At 44.2% G+C, this 12193-nt stretch overlaps 1 protein-coding gene across 2 annotated transcripts in view; it reads left to right on the forward strand.

The window, feature by feature from the left end:
• Positions 1-12193, forward strand: part of glrbb (glycine receptor, beta b) — a 228714-nt gene that overhangs the window by 85990 nt on the left and 130531 nt on the right. For both annotated transcript variants that reach the window (XM_068022517.1, XM_068022600.1), the window contains exon 3: positions 4251-4357. In XM_068022517.1, coding sequence (XP_067878618.1) covers positions 4251-4357 — 107 coding nt within the window. The remainder of the gene's footprint in view (positions 1-4250; positions 4358-12193) is intronic.

Consider the following 12193-nt stretch of genomic DNA (forward strand, 5'->3'; position numbering starts at 1 on the left):
TTCTGATTCTCAGCTGACAATCCTGATGTATTGTTCCATTACAGGCCTCGTTGCCCAGTGTGATCTTAATCTTGATAGCTTGTTTCTCTGGTTCGCTCATTTCTTGATCCAGGAAATGCAGTTCCATTCGCTGTCGAAACAATTTAAATTCAAATGCTATGTTTGATGCCTTCTAAGCTATAACCAGATAGCTGAAAGCCATTGTCTTAATAATCCTTTTTTAAAATAAAAATAGGACATTTTACAGGGTCTCTTTCACAGGCATACTTTTTGTTTCCTTTTCAAGACAGATTTTTTTTTCCGACCTGCCCCTTTGAAGCGTGAGAGACTACAGATTTCATTCTTTCCACCGCTTGTTTTTGTTAAACTGAGAGATCAGCTCTTTGTTTACACTTTTTTAAACTCAGAGAGCGCTTTTTAAACTGCGAACTGTTTTTTAAGAGGGCTTCAGCTTGCAGTACCAGCAGCTGCCACAGCCAGCCTTTTACTCTATGCTGGACCTCCAGTGGCGCTGTCGAGTTCTTTCTGCTCCTTTTTACTTAGGCCCTGCTCACAAAGCAAAATAAAAAACAGGAAATCTAAAACAGTAATGGCTGCTACTGCATTTCATATTTTTCAACTCACCATCAGATTAGGTGAAAGCTCTGATCTCTTGGCAGATGGCCTGCTGTACTCACAGAGTTTGAACACTTCCCAGGGTCCTGTCTGTAGCCTAGCTCATTGCAGTGTTGTGGGGTCCCCTGGAAATTGCTCTCCTGCCAGATCTTCAGCCACTCCAGGCAAGCAACCTATTGTTCTTTGTTGCCATGATGTAATTTGTTTTGTCCCTTTGGTATGTAAACTATTGTAAGATTCATAAGACTATAAACAATATCCAAAGAAAATGTGGGTTTTATTTTAACTTCACTAGAATATACATATACAGCCAGTTACTGCATGAGCACATCTAAAGCACATCTCACTCCTGTGCTCCACCAACTAACTCCACTAACTGGTCATTTGTGATGTGACATCACCTCCTCTGGTGATCTTCACTTACAGCTCTTAAGGTTGTCCACTCTTAAGATGGTCCCTTCTTCAGGTCATTCTACAACAAAGCCTAGCCAGTGTTTTATAAAGGGTTAACATAACTCTCATGCTTTTGTGCTCTTTGCCTCTAAGGATCTCTAAGTCATATATTTATTAACATTTTGACAACTGCTCAAAATGGTATCTTCAAAAATTTTTGTATGTGAACATTCAAATTATACCAATTAATTTATATTGCCTCATTTGACATATTAGTGCACTTATATGTTTATGGAGAGGTGGGTAGAACATGGGTTTGCATATTAGTGGCCAGGAAATTGCCTGGTAGTCAGCAAGATTGGGAGGCTAGCTGGCTGCCAGGCGGGAAAGCTGATGATACAAGACAGCAGCCCATGACTGCTGCAGATGGTCCCTGGCGATTGATTCGATGGGGGCTCAGTGAGGAACAATAAGGGATTTGAAAAGCAGTGGAGAGGAAGGAGGGAGAGTAGGAAGGATCCGTGGAGAGATCATAAGGTGGGGCTGGGGGAGTGTGGATCATAGGGGAGAGATTGCAAGATAGTGATCATTTTGGATGGGGTTTGAATGATTTTGAGATGGGAGAAATCATGTGAGGTTGAGAAATTGCAGTGAGGGGCTGTCGAAGGATCACGAAGAGAGATTGTGGGTGTCCGAAGTTTGCAGGTTTAGAAATCGTGGGTGAGGAGAGATTGGATCACGGCGAGGGTGGCAAATTGCAGCAGGTTTGCTTGAGGGGCTGCAGAGAAGCACTCCTACTCCTCCTAGCTCACAAGCAGTGCTGGAAAGGCATTTAGTTGCTGGATCTAGCAGTTCCCACCTTCCCTTAACTGCTGAATTTCCCACTCAGGAAACCCTTGCTGGAGGTGTTAATTTCAAATCACAGCCAAAATCGAGGCACAGTGCCTCATTTAAATGTTAGAATTACCAATCGCCTCTTCAGGACCAGTTTATGGCTGACCCTAAACCTGCCTCTTTTAAAATGGAAGTCGGTGTATTCAAGGCAGTTTTGTGTCAGGTGCAGTAGTCCCTCTAAGTAGCATGCACGCATGAGACTGTGCAGCAAATAAGAAGGTGCAACATGGGCCACTCACAAGCTGCCCCCTTTAAGATACCCCACATACAGGACATGCAAAAAAATCTAAAGGGGTTGCATATTGAAATAAACAGGCAATGCTCAACGACGAAAATTTAAAGGGATCATTGGTCAGGTATCTTATTTTTAAAGCCCCCACCAAACCTATCCCGCACAATCTGGTGGGGTGGTGGGGGTGGCTTGTGGTTAAAATACACCCGCCCCCCCACCCCAATAAATGTTTGAAGCAGTGATGCCAAATACAATATGTCCATTCTCAATGATCAGGAGAGGGAAAATCCTCGTCCCAGCACATAACAGCAACTTGATTTAGATAACACTTTCAATATAGCAAAATTGCACTGATGATGGTGTTCAGTAACATTCATGATTCCTCGGATACCAAAGCAGTCTGTGCCCACATGCAGCAAGATTTGGACATCATTTAGGCTTGGGCTGATAAATAGCAATTAATATTTGCACCACACAAGTGCCAGGCAATGACCATCTCCAACAAAAGAGAATCTAACCATCTCCCCTTATTACGATTGCTGAATCCCCCAGCATTAACATCCAGGGGTTACCAATGACCAGAAATGTAACTGGACCAGCCATATAAATACTGTAGCCACAAGAGCAGGTCAGAGGCTGGGAGTTCATGGCGAGTAACTCTTCTCTTGATTTCCCAAAGCCTGTCCACCGTCTACAAGGCTCAAATGTGGGGTGTGATAGAATACTCTCCACTTGCCTGGATGGGTGCAGCACCAACAACACTCAAGAAGCTCGAGACCATCCAGGACAAAGCAGCCTATTTGATTGGCATCCATCAACAACCTTCACTTCCTCCACTATTGACACACAGTGGCAGCAGTGTGTACCATATACAAGATTCACTGCAGCAATTCGCCAAGTCTCTTTTGACAACACGTTCCAAAGTCATGACCTCTATCACCTAGAAGAACACGGGCAGCAGATGCATGGGAACACCACCACTCGCAAGCTCCCCCCCAAGCTACACATTATCCTGACTTGGAACTATATTACAGTTCCTTCACTGTCAATGCATCAAAATCCATGAACTGCAATGGTTCAAGAAGGCTACTCACTATCACTTTCCCAAGGGTAATTAGGGATGGGCAATAAATGCTGGCCAAGCCAGTGTTGCTCAGATCTTATTGATGAATAAAAGAAAATCTCAAGATGCTTCACAGAAGAATTATTGAACAAAATTTGAGACTGAAGCATATCAAGAGATATTAAGTTTTGTCAAAGGGGAACGTTTCAAGGAGCACATTGAAAGGAGAGAGAGTGATAGAGAGGCTGAGAGGTTAAGGGAAGGAATTCCAGAGATAAGGGCCTAGGCGGCTGAGGGCACAGCCGCCAATGGTGATGCAATTAAAATTGGGGATGTGCAAGAAGCTAGAATTGGAGGAGTGCAGATATCTGGGAGGGTTCTGGGCCTGGAGGAGGTTACCAAGATAGAGTGGAGCAAGCCCATGCCAGGACTTGAAAATAAGATTGAGGCTTTTAAAACTGAGGCATTGCCAGACCAGGAGCCAGTGTAGGACAGCGTGTGCAGGGATAATCAGTGAACAGGACTTAGTGCAAGTTATGATACAGGCAGCAAAGTTTTGGATGAGTTCAAGATGGGAGGCTGGGCAGGAGAGCAATGGAGTATTCAAATCTAGTGGTAACAAAGGCATGGATGTGGGTTTCAGGAGCAGATGACCTGAGGCAAGGGCAATGTTGCAAAGGTGGAAGAAGGCTTTCTTGGTGATGGAGCGGATATGTGATTGGATGCTCATCTCAGGGTGAAATAGGATGCCAAAGTTGAAAATAGTCTTGTTTAGCCTCAGATTGGGACCAGAGAGAGGGATGGAGTTGGCAGCAAAGATGTAAAACAATGCATTTGGTCTTCCCAATATTTAGTTTGAGGAAATTTCTGCTTATCCAATACTAGGTGAACACAACTGAAACTTTGAGATCATGCTATTGATCAATTTTTTTCAAATCCACCAGTAAAATGTTGGAATGGATGTTGGCACAGTCATATCTTGGAACAAACAAGTTGATGATCGGGTTGATCACTGGAATTGAACATTCAAAATGTATTCATTTTTTGTTGCAGTGAACAGACAGCTGAAGATCTTGCACGAGTACCTGCAAATTCCACCAGCAACATCCTCAACAGGTTACTTGTCCCATATGACCCAAGAATACGGCCAAATTTCAAAGGTCTGTGTGGCACTTTACATGTATGGACAGTAGCAAACTTTCACTGTAAGGCTGTTGTAATGAGGATTATATTTTACATAGGGTGCCTTATACAGTTTTGTTATTAGCAAAGGAGCCATATGCATGATATATTAAGGATCATTCCATGGGCTGTTGCTCCCAGTGGGAGTGCATTTCGGGAAATGCTAAATGATTATTTCTATCACTTCATCAATTTAAATTAATGGATGAAAGATCATAGGTTGCTTGCATGTGCTGTTCCATGCTCGGAGTATCATATCATGAGATCACAGTTCTATTATCGCAAATTTCTCTCCGCTCCTGCCTCAACTCATAAATAAGTCACTGCATTGGAGGCAATACATCGTCATTGTAAGGATCTTTATTATGAGTGAAAGAAACAGCACAAGTTAATTTAATTTTCAGTATGTTCATGAATCATTTGCGAAGTTGGCATCTGAGAGGAGTGAGAAAACCTGACAATTTATAAATATCTTGCAAGCCATTGGGAAACTGAATACCAAATAGATGTCCATGTTGCTGTGTTTTTATTTCCATAACTGACATCTATCATATAACCAACACATTTTAAAATCACAAGGGGGCTCTGACTAGTATCGACAGGAATATAGATAACATCACAATTATAATAGCATATTCCCTGCCTATGCAACAACAACAGCAGCATCAACTTGCATTTCTAGAGTACCTTTTATGTAGAAAAACATCCCAAGATGCTTCACATACAAAATTTGACACTGAGACCCATAAAGGAATATTAGGGCATATGACCAAAAACATAGCCAAAGTCATAGGTTTTAAGGTGTGTCTTAAAAGAAGAAAGAGAGGTGGAAAGACCTCTTTAGGTTTAGGGAGGGAATTCCAGAGCTTAGGGTCTGGGCAGCTGAAAGCACAGTTGCCAATGTTGAATGATTAAAATTGGGGATATGTAAAAAGCCAGAATTGAATGAATGCAGATATGAAGGTTGCAGGCTGAAGAAGGTTACAAAAATAGGGAGGGGTGAGGCCATGGAGTGATGTGAAACAAGGATAACAATTTTAAAATAGAGGCATTATTTAACTGGGAGCCATTGTAGGTTAGCAACCAAAGGGATGATGGGTGAATGGGAGTTGGTGTGTGTTAGAATGCAAGCTGCAAAGTTTGGAGGAGCTTAAGTTTATGGAGGGTAGAATGTGGGAGGCCAGTCAGGCATGCAGTCAGTCAAGCCGAGAGATAACAAAAGCATGGATCAGACTTTTAGTTGCAGATGAGCTGAGGCAGGGTGGAGTCAGGCAATGTTAGGGAGGTGGCACTAGATCGTCTTAGTCTTGGAACAAATATGTGGTCGGAAATTCATCTCAGAGTGAAATACGAGACCAAGGTTACGAACAGTCTGCTTCAGCCTCAGTTGCCAGGAAGAGGAATGGAATTAATTGCTAGAAAACTGAAGGCAATGGCTTTGGTCTTCCCAATTTTTAGTTCTAGGAAATGTCTTTGCATCCAGTACTTGATATTGAACAGGCAATCTAATAATTCAGAGACAGTAGAGGGATTGAGAGAGGTGGTGTTGAGGTAGATCTGGGTGTCCTAAGTGTCCTTTTGGGCCTCCTTATCTCGAGAGACAATGGATACGCGCCTGGAGGTGGTCAGTGGTTTGTGAAGCAGCGCCTGGAGTGGCTATAAAGGCCAATTCTGGAGTGACAGGCTCTTCCACAGGTGCTGCAGAGAAATTTGTTTGTTGGGGCTGTTGCACAGTTGGCTCTCCCCTTGCGCCTCTGTCTTTTTTCCTGCCAACTACTAAGTCTCTTCGACTCGCCACAATTTAGCCCTGTCTTTATGGCTGCCCGCCAGCTCTGGCGAATGCTGGCAACTGACTCCCACGACTTGTGATCAATGTCACACGATTTCATGTCGCATTTGCAGACGTCTTTATAACGGAGACATGGACGGCCGGTGGGTCTGATACCAGTGGCGAGCTCGCTGTACAATGTGTCTTTGGGGATCCTGCCATCTTCCATGCGGCTCACATGGCCAAGCCATCTCAAGCGCCGCTGACTCAGTAGTGTGTATAAGCTGGGGGTGTTGGCCGCTTCAAGGACTTCTGTGTTGGAGATATAGTCCTGCCACCTGATGCCAAGTATTCTCCGAAGGCAGCGAAGATGGAATGAATTGAGACGTCGCTCTTGGCTGGCATACGTTGTCCAGGCCTCGCTGCCGTAGAGCAAGGTACTGAGGACACAGGCCTGATACACTCGGACTTTTGTGTTCCGTGTCAGTGCGCCATTTTCCCACACTCTCTTGGCCAGTCTGGACATAGCAGTGGAAGCCTTACCCATGCGCTTGTTGATTTCTGCATCTAGAGACAGGTTACTGGTGATAGTTGAGCCTAGGTAGGTGAACTCTTGAACCACTTCCAGAGCGTGGTCGCCAATATTGATGGATGGAGCATTTCTGACATCCTGCCCCATGATGTTCGTTTTCTTGAGGCTGATGGTTAGGCCAAATTCATTGCAGGCAGACGCAAACCTGTCGATGAGACTCTGCAGGCATTCTTCAGTGTGAGATGTTAAAGCAGCATCGTCAGCAAAGAGGAGTTCTCTGATGAGGACTTTCCGTACTTTGGACTTCGCTCTTAGACGGGCAAGGTTGAACAACCTGCCCCCTGATCTTGTGTGGAGGAAAATTCCTTCTTCAGAGGATTTGAACGCATGTGAAAGCAGCAGGGAGAAGAAAATCCCAAAAAGTGTGGGTGCGAGAACACAGCCCTGTTTCACACCACTCAGGATAGGAAAGGGCTCTGATGAGGAGCCACCATGTTGAATTGTGCCTTTCATATTGTCATGGAATGAGGTGATGATACTTAGTAGCTTTGGTGGACATCCGATCTTTTCTAGTAGTCTGAAGAGACCACGTCTGCTGACGAGGTCAAAGGCTTTGGTGAGATCAATGAAAGCAATGTAGAGGGGCATCTGTTGTTCACGGCATTTCTCCTGTATCTGACGAAGGGAGAACAGCATGTCAATAGTCGATCTCTCTGCACGAAAGCCACACTGTGCCTCAGGGTAGACGCGCTCGGCCAGCTTCTGGAGCCTGTTCAGAGCGACTCGAGCAAAGACTTTCCCCACTATGCTGAGCAGGGAGATTCCACGGTAGTTGTTGCAGTCACCGCGGTCACCTTTGTTTTTATAGAGGGTGATGATGTTGGCATCGCGCATGTCCTGGGGTACTGCTCCCTCGTCCCAGCACAGGCATAGCAGTTCATGTAGTGCTGAGAGTATAGCAGGCTTGGCACTCTTGATTATTTCAGGGGTAATGCTGTCCTTCCCAGGGGCTTTTCCGCTGGCTAGGGAATCAATGGCATCACTGAGTTCCGATTTGGTTGGCTGTATGTCCAGCTCATCCATGACTGGTAGAGGCTGGGCTGCATTGAGGGCAGTCTCAGTGACAGCATTCTCCCTGGAGTACAGTTCTAGGTAGTGCTCAACCCAGCGGTCCATCTGTTTGCGTTGGTCAGTGATTATGTCCCCCGATTTAGATTTGAGGGGGGTGATCTTCTTGATGGTTGGCCCAAGAGCTCTCTTCATGCCATCATACATTCCTCTGATGTTTCCAGTGTCTGAGGCCAGCTGAATATGACTGCATAGGTGTTGCCAGTAGTCGTTTGCGCAACGCCTAGCTGTTCTTTGTGCAGTACTTCTGGCTGCTTTAAGTGCTGCGGATGTTAAATCGCTGGGGGCTTTCTTGTAGTTCAAAAGTGCAATGCGCTTAGCGGCTATGACAGGTTCCAGCTCTTCATTATGAGATTGAAACCAGTCTGCATTTCTCTTCGCACTTTTGCCGTAGGTGGTCAAAGCTCACGTGGAACGTAATCCTGTGTTTTCAGATGATGTCACTGAGGGGCAGAATGTAGATGAGAAATTGGGGGGTGGGGTGGGGCCAAGGAAAGATTCTTGGAGGAACATTAGAGGTAATGGTGCAGGAGGAAGAGGAGTAGTTGTAAGTGAATTGGGAGAGGGTTTTTCCATGGGGGGACACAAAAGGAAGTACAATATAACAAAAGTGGGGAAATCAGGTTGATGCCAAGTGCTTTATTTTGTATTGTATTGAGTTTATTTAGATCTGTTCACAGGGAAATGAAAAGAGTTGAAGTTTGTGATTCTTATAAGCAATAGGGACAAAGAAGAAAAGAAAAATATGACACCCTTGTTAATCAACAGACAGCAACAACTTGCACTTATATAGTCCTCCTGACATGTAGATAGATAACTCAGTGTACTTTACAATAAGGAGGAAAAGGATGCGGTGGACACAGATGATGGGAAATGGAGAAACTAGGATCTGGAATTTAAGTCAAAGAGCAACTGTTTAAGGAGTTCTCGAAAGCAAGGAGGGTGGTGGCTAGAGAGGGAATGGGGTAGGAGGTTCCAGAGGACAGGATTATTGTGGTTGAATGAATGTTACAAGATCTGAGGTACCTGCAGGGATGTAAGACAGGAGGTAATCACAAAGCAGGGAAAGAGCATGGAAAGATATTGAACACAAGGATGAGCACGTAGATACAGGAAGGTGGGCGTCATGGGAGATTTGATGGGAGCATCAGACTTAGTGCAGGTGAGGAGGCTGGCTGGAGTATTTTGGATTAGTTGGAGCTTGTAGACCAGGGTTGTCCAACTTACGGCCCGTGGGCCAGGATCCAGCCCGCCAAAGGTTTCCATCCAGCCCAGGATGTATTTCAGGGATGAGAAATTTTCCATTGTCTTCTTCTTTCAGATCAGTTTAAAAAAAATTGCGCTGTCAGTTTCACAGCTGACATCGAGAACAGTGGTTTCCCAACTTCAGAGATTCAGCGTTTTCTGGCAGGTTCCAATTTTTTTTTGGAAAGCCCGCCGGAACACCCCGAATCTGCCCAAAGTTAGGAAACCACTGTTCCTGCTCCCAGCACCTGTCAGCTGTGTAACTGACAGCGCAATTTAAAAAAAAAGCTGCCCAACAAAGCTGCTGTGCTGAGTGCCCCCGCTCCCTGTAAATGTCAGAGAGCGAGAGAGGGACGGGGCGGGAGGACAAAGAGAGAGGGTGGGGACATAGAGAGAGAGCGGGGGCACAAAGAGTGAGGGGGAAACAGAGAGTGAGAGACTGAGGAGGGAACAGAGAGAGAGAAAGAAAGGGGGCAACAGAGAGAGAAAAAGAGAGTGGGGAGCAGAGAGAGCCAGAGAGGGGAACAGAGAGAGCGAGGAACAGAGAGAGAGAGGGCAGAGAGAGGCAGGGCAGAGAGAGAGAGAGAGAGAGACAGAGAGAGAAAGGGGGACAGAAAGAGAAAGGGGAGACAGAGAGAGCGGGGACACAGAGAGCGAGGACAACACGCGGGGGGAGCAATACGGGGTAGGGAACAATACAGAGAGGGGGGACACAGAGTGTGGGGAGAGGGAGAGAGAGAGAGAGACAGAGAGAGAAAGGGGGAGAGAGATTGATCAAGATTACTTCTGACAGATGGACATCTATCTGGAGTACTTCACATTGCTCTAAGTATGCGGACAAACATTGACGACTTGTGCAAGCATAAAAATGCTAGGTAGTTCAGTGTCCAACATAGTGAGGAGAAAGTAAGTCAGTAAGTTAATCTTCTCTTTTAAAGCTTCTTCACAAAAATGCACATTTGTTGTTGTTTTGATTAATAGTAAGATAAATTTTTAATGCCTTTACCTTTCTGAAATTGTCTCACCAGCCCTCCCACACAAAAATATTGGACAACCCTGTTGTAGATGGAAGCAGGTAGGCCAGTTTTGAGATGAACAAATGGCCTAGGGTTTTTCTGCAGAAGGGGAGAACGCGCAAAAAGCAGTAATAAGAGAGAAACTTATGTGGAACCATCATAAGATACCATAGATTAGATACCATAGTCTAAAGGTAATCATTTTTTCTTATCAATCAGGACATCAATACCATCCATGCATGTTGTATCAGATACTTCCATATTTGAAGAAAGTTAGAGCAAGTGATAAATGAAATTTGCATGGTAGTCATACATGCCGCTCCAAAAAAGCTGGCAAAATTGCAGAAAAACTGAGCAGCTCAAAAACAGCTATGACATATAGTTAAACCGAAAATGCAGTGCAGCATAAGCTTTTAGTAATTTAAGCTGCAGATACCAAACATATCTGGTGAGGAATATGACAGCAATTCTTGCTGGCACTCAACATTGCCTTGCCTTCAATTCATTCTGATACCCTTGCAGCCTTCCATCCTTTGATCATGCTGTTATTCTCTTTTCCACACTCAGTTCCTGCTGGCACCCTTCTTCCCATCTCCTAGCTCTTACCTGCTGCAACTCTGGGGAATAAAGCCAGGCCACATGCTGTGGGTAGAAATATATGATCTCATACAACTATTTTGAGAATTCTCACTCACACAGTGTGGAGCAGAGCTCTACTCCCATGAGCAGCAGCAACATCAGGTTGGAGCCAGGAGCATTGGTGTCGCATGGGACTCTGAGTGATGGTGATGTAACAGAGAAAGATCAGTGCTGATTTTCATCCATAGATGCAGATAAGCAGATTCTCATTTCAAAACATTCACTGTTCATGTGAAATCGAGATGCTTGGCATATATATAAATTTAACTGATCACAGAACCTATATCCCCTTAAAAATTTATGTTTGTGAGAGTATGAGTAGATTGTTCAATTGTAAAAATATGTCTGATCGTACAGGGAATGAGATGTTAATGCATGTTAGAAGCTAATATTCCTACAGCCAGTTTAGCAACACATATGCAGAATTGCAAGAGTGTTTATGGTGCCATCATTACATCATTGATTAATGTATGATGATATCCCATTTTCCTAATATCTCAGATTAAAACTCCAGCATGTTTTTCATGAGAATAGAAGACTGCAAATTGGTCAAGCTACTCAGCAGCTACTTAATCAGCTCTCTGCCCATGTTCTGCTATAAAACACATTCAACTACTCACTATGATTTAGTAAAAATGTTGTCAAAACTCCCAAGATAAAAGAAGCAGTGAAATTCTAGAAGACAAAGCAGTTGAAATATCAAATGAATACATTCTAATTTACTCATTAGGGTAATGCTGATTTTCCAATTTCTATATTATACCTACATTGAAGTTGGTAGGGCAGAGCCATTGATAAATTAGGAGGAGATGAGATTAATAAATCTCAAGGCCAGAAGGTGTACATCCCAGGATGCTGAAGGAGTCCAAGGGATTACTATTTTGTGTATTAAATGGAAGCTTGGGATGCTGGATGAGATCATAAGGTATCAAGAGGTGGTTGGTGGATTTTTATACATCATGTAAATCATATGGTGTCAGGCAAACCCCCACCTGCCAAGACTGAGGCACACATTATTTCACCACATGAACAGAAACTTAAAATCGCAAGCCCTGAGTGGAAGGACATTTGCATAATACCAGATAATGTTGAAACAATGGGGGCCCCCAGCAGTTGCTTCCTAATACACAGAAGTGGTCAGACCAGTTTCAGCCACAAGACTATGGCTATTACAGAGACTTTGCACTTCCCACGAAGGATTTTTGAAGAAACTCCTTCCATATAAGGAGCTAGTCACATGACTAGCCTGCCAGGCAACTTGGGAGTTTTTTTGGGTAATTTGAACTCCCAACAAAGGGGATTTGAGGGCAGAATGCCTTGTGCTCCTAGAACTGCAGCAAGAACATTTCCTGCCTGCCTATCTTCCTGCTCATCTCTCAGGGAACTGAAATGATTGAAGACATGCGAAACTCAAAGAGAGAAAGGTTTGCCACATGAACAAAGCTTTAAGAAGATTACTGGGCCCCAATGAAACGCAAGACTATAA

This window comes from Heterodontus francisci, chromosome 1 (assembly GCF_036365525.1).
Source record: "Heterodontus francisci isolate sHetFra1 chromosome 1, sHetFra1.hap1, whole genome shotgun sequence".
Classification (NCBI taxonomy): Eukaryota; Metazoa; Chordata; class Chondrichthyes; order Heterodontiformes; family Heterodontidae; genus Heterodontus; species Heterodontus francisci.